At 40.8% G+C, this 22,265-nt stretch overlaps 1 protein-coding gene across 4 annotated transcripts in view; it reads right to left on the bottom strand.

Annotated features, from left to right (window-relative positions):
* Positions 1-12,746, bottom strand: part of grin1a (glutamate receptor, ionotropic, N-methyl D-aspartate 1a) — a 37,077-nt gene extending 24,331 nt beyond the window's left edge. For 3 of the 4 annotated variants that reach the window (XR_010094344.1, XM_063478865.1, XM_063478863.2), the window contains exons 1-5: positions 12,279-12,630; positions 7,717-7,851; positions 6,373-6,549; positions 1,382-1,444; positions 528-625 (exon numbers count right to left, since the gene is read on the bottom strand). Coding sequence is in view for 3 of the 4 variants with exons in the window: in XM_063478865.1 (XP_063334935.1) it covers positions 528-625; positions 1,382-1,444; positions 6,373-6,549; positions 7,717-7,851; positions 12,279-12,527 (722 nt within the window). In the remaining variant the exon portion in view is untranslated. Of the gene's footprint in view, positions 1-527; positions 626-1,381; positions 1,445-6,372; positions 6,550-7,716; positions 7,852-12,278 lie in introns of all 4 variants that reach the window. The other variant, XM_063478864.1, reaches the window with a different exon arrangement.
* Positions 12,747-22,265: the final 9,519 nt, after the last annotated feature.

Raw genomic sequence — 22,265 nt, 5'->3', positions numbered from 1 at the left:
TGCTAAACACACAAGATCTTTACATATTTGTAACTTGATGACAAAAACCCCTAAGGCTGACTTTACCCACATTTTAATTTAAAAGCAAAAAAAATAAACAAAAAAACAAAAAAACACCCCACTCATATTTAATATATTGCATCCACTTTTACAATATTTACTTCAAGCTATATTATTCTTATACTGAGTGAAATGACAAAAACTAATGTCAGGCTTTGGACACATTGATGCCCTGTGTCAGAATCCATCACTATCAATCATGTATGATTACTTACATCAAAAAGAAATCTAAGTGTATATTCTGTAGCAACACATAGACACATTTCTATGAAAATACAATACATTTGAATTCTTTTCCTCTGAAATGCAGAAATGTAAGTACAAGTAAATACAAAGCTCAATATAGAGCTGCAGGACTTCTACAACTTTCCATATTAGTGCAGCTGAAACCTTTGAAGCACTCTCCAGCAGGTCTATAAATATATGTATGTTATTTATTTAAAAAAGAAATAAATAAAAAACCTCACCTGGCGGACAGGATGATGACTCGGGCCTCCAGCTCTTTCGCCTCCAGCAGCAGAGCAGTTAAGTTAGTCTCCTGGCTGAACTGGAGGACTTTCTCTGCCTGTGATTGGGGCATAAGGAAGGTCAAGCCAGCTACTTTCCCCTACCTCAGACACCATGCTGCCTCTTTACCTTCTTGGTTTGAGCTTGGCCGATTTTGTTTGAAAACGAGAGACAGAGATATAAAAAGGAAAGCGATCCAGGGGAACCGGCTGAACTAAAAAAATAAAAAAAGCTTGAAGGGAAAAAAAACTTTTGCATTTGTTTGCATGCAAACTGAGGGTTATCAAGGCTCCAAAGAAGGACGTGCATGTGTTAGGTAGGGGGAAAGAAGAAGGTCAATGCAACCAGTAACTAAAAACAGGTGAAGGGGGGTGAGAGGGACGTTTTCCCCCAACAAAAAAACTGCTGAAAACTAGGGAAGTGCTACAGAACAGGAGGAAGTAGCATCTGGGAAACGGTTTTGTCCCACACTACCGGTTCTCCACAAAGGAATGGAGTTGCAAACTTTTTTTGTGTGTGTGAGTGTGTGTGTTCTGAGTACATGCATTCCTTTACTGAAGGAAAAAATGAAAAATGATAAAAGCGGGGCGCTGGCCACTGATTTTTTTTTTATGTTAAAAAATTATAGATTTTTTTTCACAACAAAATCATTCTTCATTTAAATCATAGGGAAATGTCTCAAAGTAAAAATTAAAGAAAACACGTGCTACCAAGAGAGGGACATTTCTGGGTCGGCTGGTGACTGGTTGGTCTGGTTTCTAGTTGCTACGTTTGGAAAGTTGGTGGGCGGCGTGCATTGACCATGCAAATATACCTTAGGTCCTCGCTTGTTGTCATAGGACAGTTGGTCGAGGTTTTCATAGTTCCTTTTTTTATTCTGATGAGTAATGTGCACAGAGAAAATATGCAGACACAGAAAAATATTATAAACAGTTGAAAATGGAGGGCAGTAAAGCATTCCAACAAATCTCCACTTTTCTGCTTCAAATTGGGATCTTTAACAGTGGGGCTTGCAAAAACATCAGAGATGACCACTTGAAATCATGCTGAGGTTATGTCCTCTTATTAAAAACAGATATTAAGTATATACAGCATTTACATGTACTGTGCATGTGATGCATTAATTATTAGTGATAATCCAGCCGCATAGGCAAACATAAGTGTCAGGGAGAGTGATCAGATTTCCAGCACGCCTTAAAATCAGCTCTATGTGATCACTTTTTTGGCCTCTTAACAAAAACACAAAGAGCTCATTAAATTTTTCACAGTATGGCGCACTTGCAAAAGAAACTGCTACTCCACAAAACCATCTGCTCATTCAACATCATCTTCAGAAGCTCGTTCTATACTTAGCATCCTCAGACACAATCATTAAAAGCTTGGCTGCAGTTTGCAAGCAGTAACAGCAGTAATTCAACATCAACTGCTAACACGCAGTCATTTTTTACCCCGTAAAAATCCAGCAAATCCTGAAAACTTCTGTCCCACCTCGGCACTATACAGACTAGTTCTCAGCAGTCTTTGAGGGTGACTGTCTAAACTGGGAATGTTAGAAAAATAAAAATATAGCACTCAATAAAAGTGTCTGACTTTGTAGCAAGGTCTTGTTTTCAAAATTTATTGCACAAAGGAAACAAAGGTTTCCCACAGAGCTGGATCAGAGTTAATAAAGTGTGAGTGGTAGTGCTGTAGGGCAGCTCCAGAAAGCTCTTGCTCTACAAATTAAGTAATAAATCTTCACAAAAAACATTCACATTCCCTCTGTAGTATTTTGTTGTTGTGGCATTTTCAGCTTGATTGACACCTAAAGCACGTAGCACAGTACTAACAAAAATAATATGTTGTGAAAGCGAGACACAGAGCAAACGTGCACAGGGGATTCCTGTGCACGTTTAATTACATTCAGGCTATCTAACACTTGGTGACACTGAGGTGTCACCATTTCAGACTCTGGTCCTGTTCTGTATCCTGCGAGAGGAGCCACTTGGGAGTCCAGGCTGAGTTTAGAAGCCATTTTGCAGTAAAATAGCAAACTGCATGTTTCTGCATCACAGGGTTTCTTTCACAGCTGCCTGGATTCAAAGCTCACACCTCAGTGCACTCTGGTCCGCACTCCCCCGTTTGCAAAGTTCAGGCTGACTGTGCATCAATGCACTATTCAGCAAACTGACAACAGATGCTGCCTAGTAAATCTTTTATTCACATAAACAAACAAACAAACAAATGTTAAACACCTCTGTGTGGATGCTGTTGTGTTCCAAAAGAATAAAAAGCCCATAAAAAAAATTATCATATATGATATAGATATGAGAACTGTTGGATGCTAATGGGAGAATAAGAACAAAAACAAAGGAAAAGAACGTTTCTATTTTATAAAAAAAAAAAGTACATAGATGTTTCTCCAGCCACTTCATTGCATAGACTGGTTCAACAGCAAATATTTACCCAGCCAGTCATCAAGTAACTCCATTTAGGCATCTAAACATGGTCAAGATGACCCACTAAAGTTCAAACTGAGCATCAGAACGAGGAAGAAATGAGTGTTTCAGAAACTGCTGACCTACTGAGATTTTACCACCCAACCATTTCTAACAAAGAGAAAATATCCAGGGAGCAGCAGTTTTCTGGGGGCTTATGCCTTTTTAATGCCTGAGGTCAGAGAGGAATGGCCAGACTGCTTCAAGCTAATAAGAAGGAAACAGTAACTCAAACAATCACTTATTACAACCAAGCTATACAGACGAGCATCAAGAAAGCGAATCAAATGTGTTGCCTGGTCTGGAGTCTCGAATTCTGCTGCTACATTCAGGTGGTAGGGTCTGAATTTGGCATAAAGAACATGGACGCATGGATCCATCCTGCCTTGTGTCAAAGGTTCAGACTGACAGTGGTGGTATAATGATTTGGGCATATTTCCAACACCTTGTTGAATCTATGTCATGAAGAATTTAGGCAGTTCTGAAGAACAAAAGGGGGTTCAAACCATTACTAGTAAGTTGTACCTTATAAAAAACTCAAAGGAGCTGCCTGCAACAATCAGCATCAAGGTGAATTGTGGTATTCACTGGCCACTTTGTTAGGTTCTATGTGATAAAGTGGCCAGTGAGTGTATATAAATTGTATTTTTGCAGAAGGATCTTCTACATAATATTTGGAATATCTGGAATTATCATCAGTGGTGACAGATCACTAAATTTATTTCAAAGTAATGTTACAAAAGTGTCCCAGAAACCTTACGGTAATGGTGTTTGATCTTCAGCTCCTGGCAGTGGCATTTCTCTCTGTATCCTAGCAGCTATAAAGGCAAAAATCGAGTTAGAAATTTATCATAAACTGAGAATTTTTTGCATCTAATTCAAGTAGAAACCCTCTCTGAAGCCTTCCAGAAAAAAAGGACTTTGTCTTTATCCCCTGAGTTTTTCTGAGCACTCTATTTTTGTATCTGCAGCCAGGCATTAATATTTCACTTTGTGTTGGCCACATTTGCTCTCTGGCTAAGTCCACTGTGTCCAGCGCCTTTTCACTGGTGGTGACAGCCCCCCTGTGACTGTGTGACCTCGCTAAAGACTTACCACAGAGCTAAAAATACTCCAACTTGCCTGTCACTGAGTTTATGCAGCACAACAAGGTGATTAGCAAGAGCAACATTTCTCAGTTTTAATTAGAGCGTGGTCTACCTGAGACAAAATGAAATCCTTCAGCATCACCTAAAGCATTTGGAGATATGACATCCAGACAAATCTATAAAGAAAAAGCTGGTTTGGTAATGAAAAAGATTTTTTTTATCATGATTATTTTGTTAATTCGGTGACACACGGGATGTCAGAGCCGAGGGGAAAGTGAGCTGAGCAGCTGCTCGCTGACATTTCTTTTCTCGTCATTTAAGAGTATAAAGGTTACACTCCCTGATTTTGTCACATTGCCAAGCGTAAAACCCCAAATGTCCTCTCAGCTGGGGACCAAGTTTTGATTCTTCTTTTGTGACATTTTATGAAAATCATGTTGCATTTTAAGATATTAAGGCTACTTTTGTTTAATATTTTCTCAGCATAGCCAGAACTACATCAGCGTGTCTTTCAAAGCTTTCCAACTTCTCCACATGCGTGTGGCTCTAAGCCTCTTGCATATTTCTTCCTATTTAATGCTTCATTTAAGAAAGAAAAGCTGCAGTAATTTGCTGGAAGAGCTGGAATCTGTAGTGTTGAGAAAATGTTAGTCCAGATCAACCATTTGTTGACGGCTATTTTCAGCTACGGATTAACAGGCATTACCCAGTAGTGTATAGATGAGTGTATGTGGGACTGACTCAAAACAAACTATAGAGGATTTGCTCGTAGTAATGAAGGATGATGCCAGTGTGACAGTAGGATTCATTAATTTTTTATGGTTTATCGACAGCAGCTGAGTGCTACGGCACAGCTGAATGATATACATCAGCCTTTGGATATGGCGAAAACAGTCATTAGTAGAATCACTTTACTGTTGGCGGTTTTTTGTGTGTGTGTGTGTGTGGGGGGATATACAGGACTTGTCTTATGCTGCTCTGCACTGGTTTCAGTGTAATTATCTCTGCATGTTTTTGGAAAGATTCTCAAACAAATCCTTCTCAGGGCCCAGAAACTCTCAAACTGGCGCTGCAGTGAGGACTAAATATATTCATAATTAGAGGCTCTCATCAGCAGAGAGAGTCGCTGCCACTTCGCTCAGCTTTATGGGACTGAATGAGCTGAATGCACAGATGGGTTCATTCTGAGATCCAAACGAAGACTTTGCACTTGCACAGGCTTTTAATATACAAATTTATCTTTTCCAGTGCAGGATGTGAGTCACATCTCCACCATCTGACTGTCACTGGTTATGGTTCAAAGTGCGCAGCTGCAGTTTCACAATCGAGAGTGTTTTCAGATTGGTGTCTGACGCCGATCCTGGTCGCTTCATTTAAGCAGCTTTGCTTTAACTGTAGCTGCCTTCTGCAAAATTGCCTCGGGTGTGTGTCATACCCAGTGTCTCTTCAGCTTCTGATTTAATTAAGTCTCCGAATCAGGACTCATTTCACTCTGCCACACAATTACAGCAAAAGAGCCCCAGAGAGGGACAAGCAACACAGAGTACAGAGAGAAAACGCATCGCAACGTGATTTCATCTTATTAAATGGATGAAATAGATGCAGTTGTTTTGTTTTTTTCTTCCTCTTTCTAGCCATCTAACTCTCTTTGCCCCCAAAGGGCACACATCATCACAGTCTCAAGTCTGTTTTGGCTCAAAGATCAGCATTTCACTGACCCATATACACAGCCCAGAGCAATACTTAAAATGGAAGCATCAGCGCTATCCGAAAAAGAAAAAAATAAAGCCTCTTATCTTCCAAACATGAAGTAGCAGGTTGCAATAAAGGAAAGCCCTCTGTGTGCAGTAACAAAGCCTGCAAAGGAACACCTGACTCCAGTGAAACAGTTAAATCTGTGATGGTTTGCAAAGCCCCATGTTAAATTCCACTATTTGGCTCCCAATGTGGAAAGACACTGGATAATTTGGACTATGGAGAAAAGCAAAGTGAAGATGAGCAAATAAACATACAAACTTTTGTAAGATTAGACCACATTAAACGCTGGTAATGTCTCTAGGAATGTTAGCCAATGTTTACACAATGGTGAGAAAGAGATGTGGCCACACAACAGAAAGGAAAACAGTCACATACATAGAAGACCTTTGAGGTTTAAAAGCCTTAAACACTCGCTCGCTCATGCTCATACACTCGAGGGGACGGGGGAGGAGGCTGGGAGGCCGGGAGCCAGAGCATCTCACCTTTGTTTCTCTTTCCTCCAAGAGGGTCTCGAGCCTCTTTTGAGCAGCCCGGCCCTCGTGGTCGTCGCTCACTATCAGGATGATGTGGTTCCAGTTGAACTCGCGCATTAGGTCGAACCACACGTGCGCCTGGTGAGAGTAGGGAGGGACTGTCCGCAGAAAGGACAGGTGGATACTCTGAGGAGCATTGAGCAGAAAAAAAGGTGATCAGCAAAGATGCATGATTAGTTTTTTAAAATCTGTTTGTTATCAAGTGGAAATAATATCAAATCATATTCTGACAACATGATAATTATCCCGTGTGCACAAGATAAAAAAAAAAAAAGTATCGTGTAGAACTAGTAACAGCTAAATTTCCAGTGGTCTCATTGATTGCAACATAAGACTGTAAGTATACACAGTGTACCCAAAAGTAATCCAGTATGCAGTGGACATGCGCTGCATCCCCAAAATTCTCCTCTTTTGAAGAATATCAATAAAGGAAGTAATTAGCCACTTGCATCTCTCTGGCATTTCATTTCTTAAAAAACAAACACACACTGGGAAAAAGAGGATCTCTGAGACTGAGTGGAGTCTGAAGTTACTACTATGTTCTGGCTGAGAGTCCAGAGTCTGCACCAGGAGTTTTAAAAAAATAAATACTTTTTTTTTTTTAAAGTAGGGGCACAAATAAAAGAGAAGAGCCTTAGCCATCAAAATAAAGACTTGAATGCAAAAACAGGATTATTTGAAGATGCTGCAAGTCTCTAAATCTGGATAGCTTTAATTGAGTGTCCACATACTTTTGGTGATCTGGGATATGGTTTTGTATGCTGTTCATTTTAGCTGCTCAATCTGTTCTAGACAAATCATGCACCACATATTTAAGATGTTTTGTGGCAGTGAACAAAAGCAAACACAATGGATAAATATCATGTACAACAATATGGAATCCCTTTCCTTGATCTTCCTTCCTCACATCTCCCCCAGGCCTATCTAAATCTCTGAATTGAATGCCTCTCATTTCCCTTATTTTGGGAGATTATGGACTGTGTCCCTTAAAAAACTCAATTCATGTCTTTGGCATTTATGTGATTGCTTTAGTTTCATTTTGGTTGCTTGTGCTTCTTAAAAACATAAGTCAGGTCGGAGGCATTATTAATGATGCTCTTTCAAATTTCAGTTGGAAACCCATTTAATCACAGCTCCCCTAATGGACACTGATGGGACGTTTAATCTAGGAAGCCTCTGAAGATGCCCCAGGGGAGCTTCTTATTCCTCCACTCTGTGTTCACTCTCTTCCTGTTTTTCCTGTTTCCCTCTTTCTCTCTGTCTCCTTTTACATCTCTCACATCCATCACTCACCTTGTCTGAGTAGATGGACATGCGGGTGGTGAGCCCCACCACGGGGATGCGGTAGAAGCCTGCCGTGTAAGAGACAGGCGTCGGGGTTAGGTGGTCATTGGACTGGGGAGGGTGACTCACCAGGATAGCATAGACCTGCAGAGATACAGAAGAAGGACCCTTTGTCATTTTGACACTGCCATTAAGACAAAATGTTAAGACCACTCATCCTACTCCGATAGATGTTGGGGGCAGCAGTTTCTATCTCTCTTTCTTTAGAAGCTGTATATAAAAGATGGAAGTAACATTCAGGTCCAAAAAGTGAAGACACACCAGGTGTCTTAAATTTCCAATCTTTTAATGGCCAGGAGGGAGTGACGCTTCCTGTTGTACAAAGAAGCCAAGCTAAATATATCTCTATGAAAAGATTATTTAAAACATGGTTCCAGGTAACCCTTTATGGCTGGTCGGAGTGGACAGCCTCCGTTTTGCGCAACTATTTTTAAGGCCTGGTAGAATTGCAACCTCATAAGCCATAAGCTAGCGCAATAATTTCTTTTGCATATAAAACCTTAGGAGTTGTACTTATATCTTATACACCCATCTTGTCCTAGGTCACGGTTTCCTTCCACATATGGCTTTGCAAAAATTGCATAAAAAGCACTTGCAGCAATAAAAACATAATATTCCAGAAACACGCTTTGCTGATCTGATCAGCTGTTCATAGCACTTCCTACGTTGGAATAGAGGTCAGAGCTGTCGCAGAACTATCGCATGTCTGCCCGAAACCGGAAGTGATGTAATGTTTGTGGAAAATGTAGTTTTTTCCTATATGGCATTTACAAAGATATGCTGGTGTTTTTAAAATTCATGTTTGAGTTTATGCCTTTTTTATAGTTTCTGGGATGCTTAGAACTCAAATTACACTGTTGGAAATAGTTTATTTTGATGCACATGATGTTTTTTTGCAAATTTGCATTATAATATTTATTTTCATTTTTCCTGCAGTATATAAAAATTGGTGTATCTCAAAAATAAAACTATGAAGACACTCAAAATAAATTTCCTGTGGTTGAAAACTATTTTGTGCAACTTTTTTGCATTTACAGTTTTGAGGGATACACCTCTTAAATTTCTCTAACTAGAAATATGTGTTAAAAAAAAAACATTTTCAATTTTTCTTTTGTAGTTTATTGCACTTTTTTTTGCTTTTTTGTGTTGTTACTATGGACTTAATGCATACATATTATGAACATTTGGGATATAATGGTTGTATTGATGTATAGCAACTTGAAATACTCCCAAAAATGGCACTAAAGCATGTAAAAATATAAAGATAAGCTCTGGCGGACTTGGTTCCATGTTAGGTCTTAAAGGGTTTAAAAAATAAGGATAAACTATGAAACATTTTATCATGTGATTGGTAAGTGTCTTTCCTTTTTGCGTGCAGTATCCATCAGCTTCATGATGAATTTCATCTTTTCACTAACAAATGCCAGAAGTCACAATGGTCTTATTCACCTTTTTATACAGTAAAAGTGAGTCAGTGCATCTGGGAGAAAAGACTATTTTACAGTTTGTTATAAAAAATATTTTGGTCTTTGCCTTTAGAGATACCAAAATCTTTAGGATAGGGGGTTGAGTGGCAATATTTAATAAGTCACCTGTTCAAATTACATTAAGGCTTAAAGTTACATACTTGTGGCACAAAATACCAATACTTAGGCTTGAAAAAAAAAATCAATAGTTGATGTCCAGGTGGCGTCATCCATCTTTGATATACAGTCTATTTTTACAGACCCTTAAAGACACAGTGTCCTCCAAAATCAAACACACATATCTTCTCCCAGGTCTTGTTTAGATGTGATTTGCCCAGCCTCTGGGTCTGGGTCTGCCTTCTCTTGAGCATAATGGCACCTACCACCTAAAGAAAGCAGGTGGAAGCCACTGATGACATCAAAAGTGTGAGCCTTTCAGCATGAAGAGTCCTTCTTTTGCATAGTAATGCAGTTGACAGTGTAGTTCAGTGGAAAGAAAAAAGCTCCAACATTCAAACTTTTTTTGAGTAACTGGGTCATAGTTTTTAGAAAGAGGCCAGTTTTCAAATTTAGTTTTTGTCACTTTAAGCAGCTCCACACAAGTGTTTTCAGTTTGTGGTTTTATTTGTGTGTGTGTGTGTGTGTGTGTGTGTGTGTGTGTGTGTGTGTGTGTGTGTGTGTGTGTGTGTGTGTGTGTGTGTGTGTTTTAAATAGGAAAAAGTGTATGTCCCCAACTCTGTGCAATTTGAGGTGCAGTTTCCCTTTAAGACTAGATTAAAATGCGGGAATTGTGTTAAAGTCTTTTCATTTCAGTTTCTATTTGGAATTAATCACTGATCACAAACTGATTGCTTCACAGAATCTAGGACATTGGAGGCCAGTGAGCATATATAGCCCTGGGGAAGCTGTCCACTAGACAGAGCCAGTAATTAAGCCTTGGCAACAACATCAGGGGTTTTTTATTTATTTATTTTTTAGCTCAAATGAAACTTCTGTGCACCTAACATACAATATACTCATTATTCATTCAGTGAACCTTGAATCTAGACATAAATTGTAGCCAGGGGCAACCACATCTATAACAAAAAATAGAGAAGCAAAAAAACAAAAAAGAAACCTCTCCTTGAGATGATGCTCACTGTGTGGGCTGGCAGACTAATATTAATTTGTGCTGTCTTATTCCTGCATAAAGTGAGCCCAAGCTGACCAACTACTCAAGTAAAAGGATGAATTTATGTGAGAATCGATTTGAGAAATGCCCCGGAGATGTGGATGAAGGGGAATAAAGTTGGCATGGCTGTGCGGGAATGGATTATTGGATATGAGGAGTCCGTATGGTTGGGTCAAAAATGAGGTCTATCTTCCAAGGACTGCTCCCAGGCATCTACTCTTCCATCTGCCACAGTCTTCCCTCCTCTGTGACTGCTAGCACCTACTAGCTGATCTCATCAGATTACACCTTCGATAGACTTTCTGTCTAATTCAAGTGTGATTTTGTCTCATTCACAAGAGGTGTGTGTGTGTGTGTGTGTGTGTGTGTGTGTGTGTGTGTGTGTGTGTGTGTGTGTGTGTGTGTGTGTGTGTGTGTGTGTGAGACTATTGCTCATGTTGTGGGGGTTTAAGTCTTCTTACACAATCACATTGTGAGGATGTGTATGGTGACAGAACACAAGTGTGAACCTGAAATTTTTAACATAATGCGGTCTTTTAAGGTCAGGTTAGGGTTAGGCAGGTAGTTAAGGTAAACAATGTCCCCAATAAATCATTGTAAATCAGTTTAATGTCCCTTAAATTCATGGGGGACACAGAGAACATTGCTGGTGTTGTCTTTAGAATCCCATGTGGGTGGATTTTACACTCTTACTTTGCATGACAGAGACAGAATATGATGGTTTTATTCCTACAAGCCTGTATCTCTTAGACTCATTATATTAAGCAGAGGACCAGGGACATGAAAGCAACACTGAAGCTGTGGGTGTTTTTTTTTCTTTTTTTTTTTTATAAAGCTTAATTATGTGTGTGGGAGAAAGAAGAGTGAGAGCAAGAGGGACTTCACGCCTCAACATGCTGTGACATAATGTTGGTGCTTTTTAAAAGCTGTGTTGAGCATCACCACGAGAGGATGGTCGGTGCATTTGTCAGCATGCTTCAACTCTCAAAGGCGCACACTCTCTAATCATGTATTACTTATGACATATATTTTGCTGGCTACATCTGCAGCACAAATGGCGTGAATCTCCGAGATAATTCACATTTCAGGTCATTTTTAACATGCGCCTCCTCCTAGTATACCTTACAAAGACAGTTTCTCATGCCACCCATGCTTCGGATCACTATCAGAGGAACTGAGGTCATTATCCACCAAACATACTAAACTGTTACCTCAAAGCATTCCAGCCTCCTTTTGCCAAAATGTTCACACATCATGCAACACACACGGTCAGAGCCAAGCCATTAATCACAAATTACATATTGCACATTTTCACTCCTGACTGGTTCCTTTGCAGTTGAGTTGTTCCGCAGCTGGGTGTCCTATAAAGTACAATTGCCCTCTCATCCGAGTTATGCCCCAAACCACAGCCTATTTTTGGATTTCTGGAAAACAGATGGAGCTGTAGAGGGATCAGTGTATTATACAAAGTGAACTAAGATGTGAGTTAAAGTGTGGAATAGTGCCAAATGGAACAACAGAAGGCCAGCATAATATGTAGTCTAACTTCCCACCCCTGCATTAACATGTTCCTGCTTGATAGATTTTCTGCAGCTGAAGATCTAATAAAATAGTCTGTCTAGGTTTAATTCAGAACTAATAAGCTAGTTATGACAGCCAATCCCTTCAACGGTGCTAAGGTGAAAAAACAAAGATGCTTCTGAAATGTAAGAAATTTCACTGAAAGCACAAACTTTCTCTGGTAAGAAGCAGTCCCTCAAAGACACCCGGATGCAACTATCTTTAAGTAGGTGGACTTTGCATTTGGCTCGTGGCAAATATACTAAAATCAGAGATGAATAAGGCAACTAGAGCCCATTGGCAGTAAACTGTACCTGACTGGAGATGAGGTCCTCGCAGACGGAGAGAGCCATCTGGATCGCGTTGGATTTATGCGTTACGGAGATGGCGGTCAGCTTGAATTTGTCCCTGCCGTAGACTTGGTTGGCCTGGGTCACGGCATCTTTGAAGACCTGCTCGTATCTCTTCTGGCTCAGGACGGCCCCGATGTTCACGATCTTCGGCTCGCAGCCGGCCCGCGCGCAGGAGCACGAGAAGAGCACCGCCAGCAGAAACAGACGCATCGTGTGGACCACCAAACAGCACAGCGCAGCCCGGTCGCTTTTCTCCCCGGTGGCGGGTCGGCTCGACCAGCTTCTGGACAGCTCAGCCAGTTGAATGCGCGACTGCAGGCACAATCCAGGTGGGCGGTGATAGCGAGGGAGGGAGGCCAAAAAGGAAAAGGAAGACTTTGTCCAAAAAAAAGGTGGTTTGGTTATGTGCAATGCGGAGGAATGTGCATGATCATGTTAGAGACAGGCTGTCATCCGGGGACATCTAACCCGCATTGTCCACCTTCTTTTGCTCTCCTTTGAGGAGCTGCAAAACCTTCTAGTGGCAGCCACAAAGACTTAAACCATAGCCCACGCTTCTACGGCTTCCTCTCCGGGGCGAGTATCGCTCTCTCCAGCCTCTGTTCCCGTGCGCTTTCTCCGAACTCAGCACCGATGCGTGGCGCGCTGGTTGCTCCGGGCTGAGCGGCTGCTGCTGCTGCTGCTGTCCTTGGTCCTGACAGCTGTGCATGCGCGCCTGTGGTGCGCGCTCCCGCTGTATCGGTTCCCTGCTCCGGGGTTTTGCGCGTTGGCGTGCTGTGCTGCTGCTGCTGCTGCTTCAGCTACTAATGATGCCGGCGAAGAAGCTAATCCTATGAAAAATACATGTAATCACTTGTTAAAAACACACTCGATCATCATGTTTGTCATAACAGGACACGAAAGGCAGGAGCAGTAAAGGCATGGCGCATGCAGCCTACAGCACAATTGTAGAGTATGAATGGGCTGCAAAAAAATTATATCAGCGTTGTGGGCTTTGCTGGTGCATAAAATTTGAAATGGTTAGAAGGGAGGAGGGAAGGCGTTTGTCTTTTTAGTATAACAGTAGTCATGCCCCCCCCCCCCCCCCCCCCCCCCGGAACTGGAACTGGAAAGAGAGCCTGATTTCTCATACTGCTCTCTCTCGTAAACTGGACCGACCTCCGTGAGCAGCTCATCAATCACACAGGATGTCAGCATCATCAGTCATAGCCCGTCACTCTTCTGCAGAAGATGACTCGCCTGTCTTGTTTGTCTAATTTTTGTATGTGTGTGTGTGTGAGAGAGAGAAGTGTGTTTGTAAAGGATAGAGTGCGTGCTTGTGTCTGTGTGTGTGTTTGTGTGCAGAGACGAAGTAAAAGAAACACACTGTAGATATTGTGGATGTTGCATTATATCTGACCCCTCTGTTGATGAAACTGTTTGCTTCCCTGCAGCTGAAGACACGAGCAGAATCAACCTCCTGGTTACCTAGGAAACTGGCTTTTACAACACACACGCACACGCGCGTGCACACAGCGGAGAGCTTCACACGGAGGAAATGTTCTCTCAATTTTTTTTAATGGAAAGCAGTGAGACAATGAGTTTATTCATCACTGCAGGAAACGTCAAAATATCTCTCTGTAACAAAACGGTCATTAACACCAAAATGAAAAGAAAAAGATTTAAAAGAAGATATTTAATCGGAAGGATTCAAATGGTCAAACATCAGTTTATCGTTTTATTTTTAATATCATAATAAGCTGGATACTATTTCAATATTTCCCCTGAGAGTACATGTGTTTATTCCCGGTATTAACAATTCCTACGTAGGGAAAAAAAAAGGTGTTTTGAAACGAGGCCAGTGTTTGAACAGTGCTCTGAATTCTAAATCACTGAAACACTGTGGTGTCTCTCTGCTCGCAGTGAGCTGATAAATTAATCACAAGGCTGAAAGAAATCAACATTCATCAGCTGCAGGCTGTTCTCCTTCCAAAGTGAGCTCCTCTCAAGTATGATCTGACTGTTTTCTTTATAACTTTAACAATGTGCACTGACAAAGGGGATATTAGGCATGACGGTTCAATTTCGCAGGAAACCTGAGACATGTTTACCAATAGTTCTAATAAAAAACGAATGGAGAAAGGTGTTGCATGAATTTAGCTTTGTGTAGGTTGTATTACAAACCTACACGAAGTTAATTTAAAAAGAGATTGTGTGTCTCACTACTGCGCTTGTGTGTTGTTCTGTTGGTGTACTTTTAGTCTAACAATGGGTCTTGTAGGACTCTATTTTCTAAATCTAGATAATTAATTTAGCATTTCTTTTTCAATCGTTGTTTTTAAACCAGGCAATTAGGTTCTGCATCCTGATCTGGACAGAATCAGGCATTTAACTCAGTTTTATTTTTGTTGTGTCACCGAACTGGACCAAAGGCTCGCCACCCTCTACCAGATTAAAGAAGGTGACTCTATCGTAACTGGAGCACACTGGATGCCAAAACCAAAGTAGACCGAGTGAGCTGTACTGCCTAGCAAGTGAAGCCTGCAACCACAATCTGAAAGAGCAAGTACTGGAGAAAGTGTCCAGATTCCATCCCGCGCTCCCAGGACAGCCAGCTAGTCAACAAATTTAGCATCCAGTTGACTGGGACTTTGCTGCACTAATGAGAAGCCTCTGTCTCCATTGAAGAACACTGGAGGCAATTTAACTAGACCAGGCTCCTCAATGAAACCTGCCACCCCACTGGCTGTCACCCCGGCTCCACAAGAGATGCCACGCTCTTGGTTTCTCCATGGTCTTGTGCACCATCTCACAGTCCATCCACAGCCAGGTCCTTCCACGACACCACAGCTGATCCTCACCTTGATTCTTGCTCCATCCTGCTTCACGGCCGTGATTATATGAGACCCTGTTGCCTGGAATATCGGGATGAAGATACCTGAGTTCTGGAATTAGACAGCAAAATTCCGGAGACTATATGGGACCACGCTAAGTTGAAGTATGTTGTAGTCCATGTCGGATCAAATGGAGTCTCTGAACTACCGCACTTTCATCTCAGACACAATTCCTACTCTCTACTGCAGGGTGGGTCATTTCAGTTGCTTGCTGAGCTTAGTCAGTCTGTTGCAACTACAAGATGACTTTTATAGCCAACTTTAACTTGTTCTGAGAGCTTGGAGGGCTTATTAGAGTGATGGTCTGCACCTTAATAGAGCAGGTTATTGTATGTTGTCAGCATATATATGCTTCACCTTTCTCTGGGTGCTCACATGTACCGCTCAACCGTAACAATCTCTGATCAAGCTTCTCTCACTCGGGATACCGGTCTATCCACAGAGCACGCTTATGATACTAGCAACACAAAGCTCCCTATTTAGATTTGGGAGACAGGCGTCCTCTTTACTTTTCAGATTAGACTTAAAACGTTTCTTTTCTATAAAATTTATAGCAAGGGCTGGATCAGGCAACCCTGAATCATCCTTTAGTTATGCAGCAGTGGACCTTTGAGTGTTGGGGTTTTCTCCAGAACACCATAGGCTCTTTGCCTTACTGTAGAAAAGAGCTTAAGGCAACTGTTGTTGTGATTTAGTGCTACATAAATAAATCTAAATTGAATTGAAAACACCCATATACACCAAGAATGTGACCATGCACCATAACATTAAAGCCATTATTAGAGATTTCCCATCATCCTACCTGAACTTCCCTGAGACATGGATACATATTCATTGGTCCTCTAGGAGTCTGATAATCAATTGTGGGGTAAAAGCCAAGCTGCCAGCCGCTGTCTGTCTCTAGAGTGTGCAGGTATCCCTGTTTACATGGATTTGTCCTGCATATTTATCCCTTGTCCATCCCCCATCCCACAAACTGAGGCAGTGTCCCACATTTTGATTGGTTCAAGTTTGGAAAACTTGCATCTGCTGTACAGACACTTTACTTTTATCCAATGGCTGCTAAGAAAGCAGAGAAGACTGTCAGCATCACTCACATTTAGGTTAGAGTAGAGTATGACCAACAGGGGACATTGTGAGTCACCACAAAGTCAAAGGCTTTGCGCATTTGACAGGAAAATGTTGAAGACTACTACAAAGAAAAGGAAATGCAGCTACAATAAAGAGAGGGAAATACTCCATACAAGGTAAGGCTGTGGAAGGCAGTTCCTAGAGTTTTTGCCTTTATTATCATCATTTTTGCTGTTGCATGGGGAAAAATATTAGAGAAGTTCTTTGCATTTACGTGTCCCAGATTTAGTTTGTTGGGATCTGATTGCCCATCCTCGCTTCCAAGCTGCACACAGTGAATGCTAATGTACATTTTTACCACAAAATTAGACCCAGCACTTGCAATACCACACACTGTGTTGCAGAGTTGAAACAGCTGTGTGCTGTAGCTGCAGGCTTCATGCTGCTAGTGCCATAAGAGAGAATGATTTAGTCTGCTTTAATTAGTGAAGATAAGTGGACAGATATCAGCTGAACAACAGAAGGCAAAGGGCAATAAGTCACAACATCATCTGCTCTAATTTTCTTTAACTTCTTTAATTCTACTGATGGTTTCGGGTTGTTAAAAAAACTAGTTTAATGGTTACAGTAGTCGGCTTACATACACTGGCTTACATAAACATTATATGACACAAAATTCCCCACGGTTCTGGCCCAGCAAGGGGTCACTCATGTCATGGTATTGTTTGCAGAGGATTCATAACTCCACTGGGCCCTAGAGAGAGTGGTTTACCCTTCAAATGTAATTTGTTTTGTGGACTATGGAGCATGTTGGACTCAAAGTGGGTGACTCAGGTTTATTTACAGCAAGATGAACAGAAACAAGAGGCAAACATGAGGGTTTCCAGTTAGTTAAGGTTCAAGTCCTTCACTAACTCTTTACACAACAGATTGTCTCTCTGAAATGCTTTCTCGGGAACATACCAGGGTTTTCTGCACAGAGGAAGAAAACAGGCAAGTGTAAGTCACCGTCAAAAACAGAGCAAAGATACGGACATGGGGAACTAACATCACTAACGGTGTTAATCGGCGATCAGGAGACAACTGAATGTCTTCCCTCAGCTTAAGTATCAGCAGCACAATGAGACGAAGACAAATGGATGCTCTCATCATCTCCAGGTGAACAGGACCGAAGGATGGAGGGAAGCCAAGAGGAATCCCACCCCTGAAACACAAAAGCGTTGTTAGCAGCTCACTCACCTAAATGCATTCGCACAGAGAGTGGAAGAGAGGAAAAGAGCAACAAGAGAAGAGTTTGATAGAAAGATTAGTCTAACCCTTGGGGGGTGTTTTTTGTTTGTTTGTTTGTTTTTTGATTAGCTAACCAGTGCCAGCGTCCCGTGATGTTAAACATCGGCGGCAGGAGGACGGGATCCTTTATAGACTGAGATGGTGCAAGTCAACATTTTGGTCTCTTTGCATTTCTCGAGCCCAGTTTGACTTTAAAATCCTTCTCCTGCACAAAGTCTTGAATGATGAAACCCCATCATGTCTTAGGGTCATCATAGCAAATAGAAGGCAGAGCCTTCAGGTATCATGTCTCCTTCTGTGGAACCAGCAACCAGTTTGGGTTCAGGAGAAAGACCCTCTCTGCTTTTAAGATTAGACTTGAGCTTGTTCATGCTGCTACAGGCTCGGGCTGCTGGGTGACTTTCCATGATACACCGAGCATTTCTTCTCTACTCCCACGTTTCAGTGCGTATGCATTTATCTGCCACTATTGCATGTCATTCAGTTCTATCTGCTCTCTCCTGCAGTTTGCATTTTACCCAGTCTGTTGCTCGTGGTCAGCCTGTGCTGTCCCTTTTTTTCCTTTTCCTTTTCCCCTCACCCACCAACCACAGCAGATGGCTGCCCCTCCCAGAGCCAGAGGTCTGTGCCTGTGCTTGCTTGTAGAGAATTGACTGATCCTTGGGATTTTCTCTCTAATATTGTTTGTTGGTTTTTAAAATAAGTTTAAAGGGTGCTATGTATCAAGGTCCATATGAATACCATGACCCAAGGATTCACAGTAGCCTTTTAATGACATGATTAGTGTTACAATCTTTACCTGTCAGTGGTTTTAATGTTGTGGATGATAGGTGTATGTACACCCACATAAGTCTTCACACTGCTGTACACACAAAGCAGTACTCTGAACGAATTTGAAACATGTTTCTTCATCACACTATTCCCAGTTGCTATTCAGTTCACGCAACTTTCATAACAACATTAATCTTTAAAGAACAGGAGCTCAATGTATATATGTTTTATAAAATATAGGATGTTTTTCAAATTAAAATCCTTTGGGTTTCCCAAAATCCAAAAATCGTTGGTTATTACTGAACAGTGACACATTTTAAACAAAAATAGTGGCAAAAAAATAATAACCACAAAAAAATGACTGGAGGCAGAGGAAGGAAACATCCCCATAGGTAACAAATCAATACCGTAGCTCCAAAGGGAGAAATCTTTTTGTAGTCATAAACCTTTCAAGAAAAGAGAATTACTATGAATTATTGACAGACTAGTGTGTTAGAGTCCAGGATTTTTGGTACATAGTGTCCCTCTGGATCTCAGCCTGGACAGATCCATTTTCAGACATCGTTTTCCTTGTTGAGGCGAATAAACAAAAAGCCTCACCGCATACTGCTTTCAGTGTGTCTGCCACATAGATAAGAGCAAATGATCAAAGCACTGAAAATAACTGAAAGAAATAATAACGTTGAACAAAACATCTAATGATTACTCTCCCAGTCTTGGTGTTGCTGCCACAGCCAGTTACTGTTAATCTCACCACTTATTGTACGGCCCTGATGGCATGAAGGCCTCTTATTAGATGAACCCTCCTGTGTCTCTTTTCCAGCCCACTCATCCACAATGCTAACACATCAATAAAGCCGGACAAGTCTGCTCTGCAGCAATTATATAACAAGTTGGTTTGTTTGTTGCTGGAGCAGCTCAACACACAGTTTCATAAAGACTCCCCAGCTCAGCGAGGCCATTGCACGAAAATAAGTGCATGCAGCCGAGCACACAAAGAGCATCACAGGCGTTTAAACATAGTATGAAGCTTTCTTCACATATGTGAAAATCCACGTGGAAGTGTACGCACATGTACACACTCCCCGAGTTCACACTTTAAGCCGTCCGCCCACACAGATGTAACACAGACTCATACGCCACCCACACTGTCCTCTGCACTGTGAGGAAAGGATATTTTGTGCGTATATGGGTGTGTGTGTGTGTGTGTGTCTGTTTTAAAGCCAGAATGAAACAAAAATGCTTATCATTAAAATCACACGAATACACGAAAGGAGTTATGGAGGACCACTACTGCTAAATAAATATTTGATTAGATGCAACAAATATAACAGTAAAATAAATTAGGCATCAATTAAAATAAAATGTGACATATGTTGATATCCCTTATTCATTTTTATTTTTCATTAAATGTTCTACTTATTTACCTTCCCACTTCATTTTCATTTATGTATGAGAGTAAAATACAAAGTGAATATGCAAAGTAAAATACTCTGCAAAGGTCTTGAGTCACCTCTTATTTCTGTATATTTTGCAAGTAAAATGGGAAATAGGTGCAGCAGCTTATTGAAACATGTGCAAATGTACATGGAAATACAGTTTACAAGGGAAAAACACAGGTTATACAATTCTAACAAGTTCGAAAAGACATTGAAAGACATTCAAATCTCTTCTCCGGATATTGGCTGCCTTCTCTGTCAGGACACTGCTTCAAAAATGTCGAGCTCCAGCCACTGGGGAGGCCAGTCCATGACCAATTCAGTGATCCGAGTTTGGGATCATTGTCATGTTGAAAAATGAAGCTGTTGCCAATCTGACACTTTCTAGATGGTATTTCATGATGTTGCATTCATATAGTAACTGCATCAATTTGACAAGCTCACCAGCACCGCAGGCTGAACTGCTGCCCCAAAGTGTGACATAGCCTCCTCTATTTTTTTATTTTTTACAGATTGCTGCAGATAAAACTATCAGAATAAGAGACATACAGAGAAATAGAGGATGGAACTGAGGGAAATAAAATTTAATTTAGGGAGCTGAAGCTAAATAAAAGTCAAGAAATTGAAAACTAACACTAGGACAGAAAACAGTCTAAACAAGAATCTACAACTCCATTGAATCAGAACCCTCATTGTACTAGGATAAGAATGAGAACATGAGCCAAAATGCAAGACTACAAAACAAAATCTGGAAAACCATGACATGAAAGGAGAAATGAAAGACTTAACAGCATCACAAGAACTCAAAATTTCTACAAAGATAGCAAAATTTGAATCCACAATTCAACCAAGCAAATATACGAATCAACACTTAAACCTCCAAAATAACAGAAAACCCAGTCAAAATCTCAAACTCAACAATACAACAAAGAACTAAAAATGACACCAAATCCAGGACCATGACCATCTTCATCCACTTACAGCCGCGCTTATGAGAATAAAACCTTTCTTGTTATAGTGTCATCTATACTCACGTTATATCTTCAAAGTGCTTTTAAATGACAAATCTCTCATTTGTAAAACCCATAAAGAAGAAATGAAGCGGAGGACAGAAACAGATGTCGCACTTGAACTCCTACATGCTTTAGCGCATGACTCCATGTGTTAGTGTTTCACGAGAGCATTTTTCAGAACACATTTGCTCTGACTTGAACATGTCGAAGCTGAATGGTGCGAAGAACCATAAATGAGAAGTGATGGAGCAGCATTTTGCAGAACGCAATTGTCCGTAGAAGTTGGACGCTTTTAATATGGCGCCCACATTATCTGATTGAAGCGAGACGTGAAATAGGTCCTGCTCTGATGTTGCTTTGATATAAACAGAGCCAGTGAGGCCTTTGAAATGGGTCGCCTAAATGAGTCATCTGCAGATGGATGCTTGCCTATCTGATGCGTTTCTCATGTAGTGTGAAGTCCTTGCATAAATTATAGATGTGTGAGCCCACTCGGTGCTCGCTCGCTTGTCCTGATGCCGAGCTGAAGTATTGATGCTGCAGAGAACACAAAGACTCTTACGAATTTTAGATTCCAGCTTCGCTCCTAACATGCTGCAAAGCCCTGTGTGAGGGCTCAGAGTTGGATCAATATGGATCAATGTTTTTGTTACACATTAGAGAGGCCTGCTTGCTCCAAATTTGTGATTCTAAAACAGAGACAGTCCACCAAGTCAGGAGAGAATCGGGATAAGGAAAACAAGCATTCATGTTATTACAGACTCAAGAGAAGAAAGAGATATGGTATTTCATGTAAATTATAAGGAAAAACACATCAATCAAGGGAAAACTTTATTACATGATAATACATTTTGAAACAGGTGACACTATCTGTCAAGCTATCCATTGTGGTAAAGCCCTTATGATTAAAAGGAGTAGTCGAAAGTAGCTTTTTATAACATTTGACATCATTTGAGAACTGTATTTTGGCTGACACCCAAAGAGGATAGCAATTTGTAATCATGGCCAAATCTTATTGATGTGCCACCCACCTAAAAATTACTGCATAACAAGTATCTTCCCACATGACAAGGACTCCCTTCGATCTCCTCTAGCCCAGACAAAGGCTGCATGCACAAATCTGAAATAGCCAGTGCTTACTGGTTTGTGAGTCCTGTTTTGAAGCCTTGACCTGAGCATTTAAGCTCTTATAATCTTGTTTTATTCTGTTTTGTAAGAGGAGGATCTGACTGAAAAATAATTACATGCTTGATCACACTGTAGCTCCAAAACATAACCTACATTTAATTTACTTTATACGGTACCATAATTTTGAAAATGAAATTCGTGTTGTATTAATTAAGACTTGAAGCTAGAAACTGAATTCATAACCTAAAATGATCATTTTTCAATAAAATCACACATTTATTCAGCAGAAGGGACAATTTTCCATAAACATCTATAAACTGCTTTCCTTTTTGCAACCAAAGGAATCACTTTGCCATTGCCTTT

Source organism: Pelmatolapia mariae, linkage group LG7 (genome assembly GCF_036321145.2).
Source record: "Pelmatolapia mariae isolate MD_Pm_ZW linkage group LG7, Pm_UMD_F_2, whole genome shotgun sequence".
In the NCBI taxonomy this organism is placed as follows: domain Eukaryota; kingdom Metazoa; phylum Chordata; class Actinopteri; order Cichliformes; family Cichlidae; genus Pelmatolapia; species Pelmatolapia mariae.
This window is presented reverse-complemented; position numbering and strand designations above follow the sequence as displayed.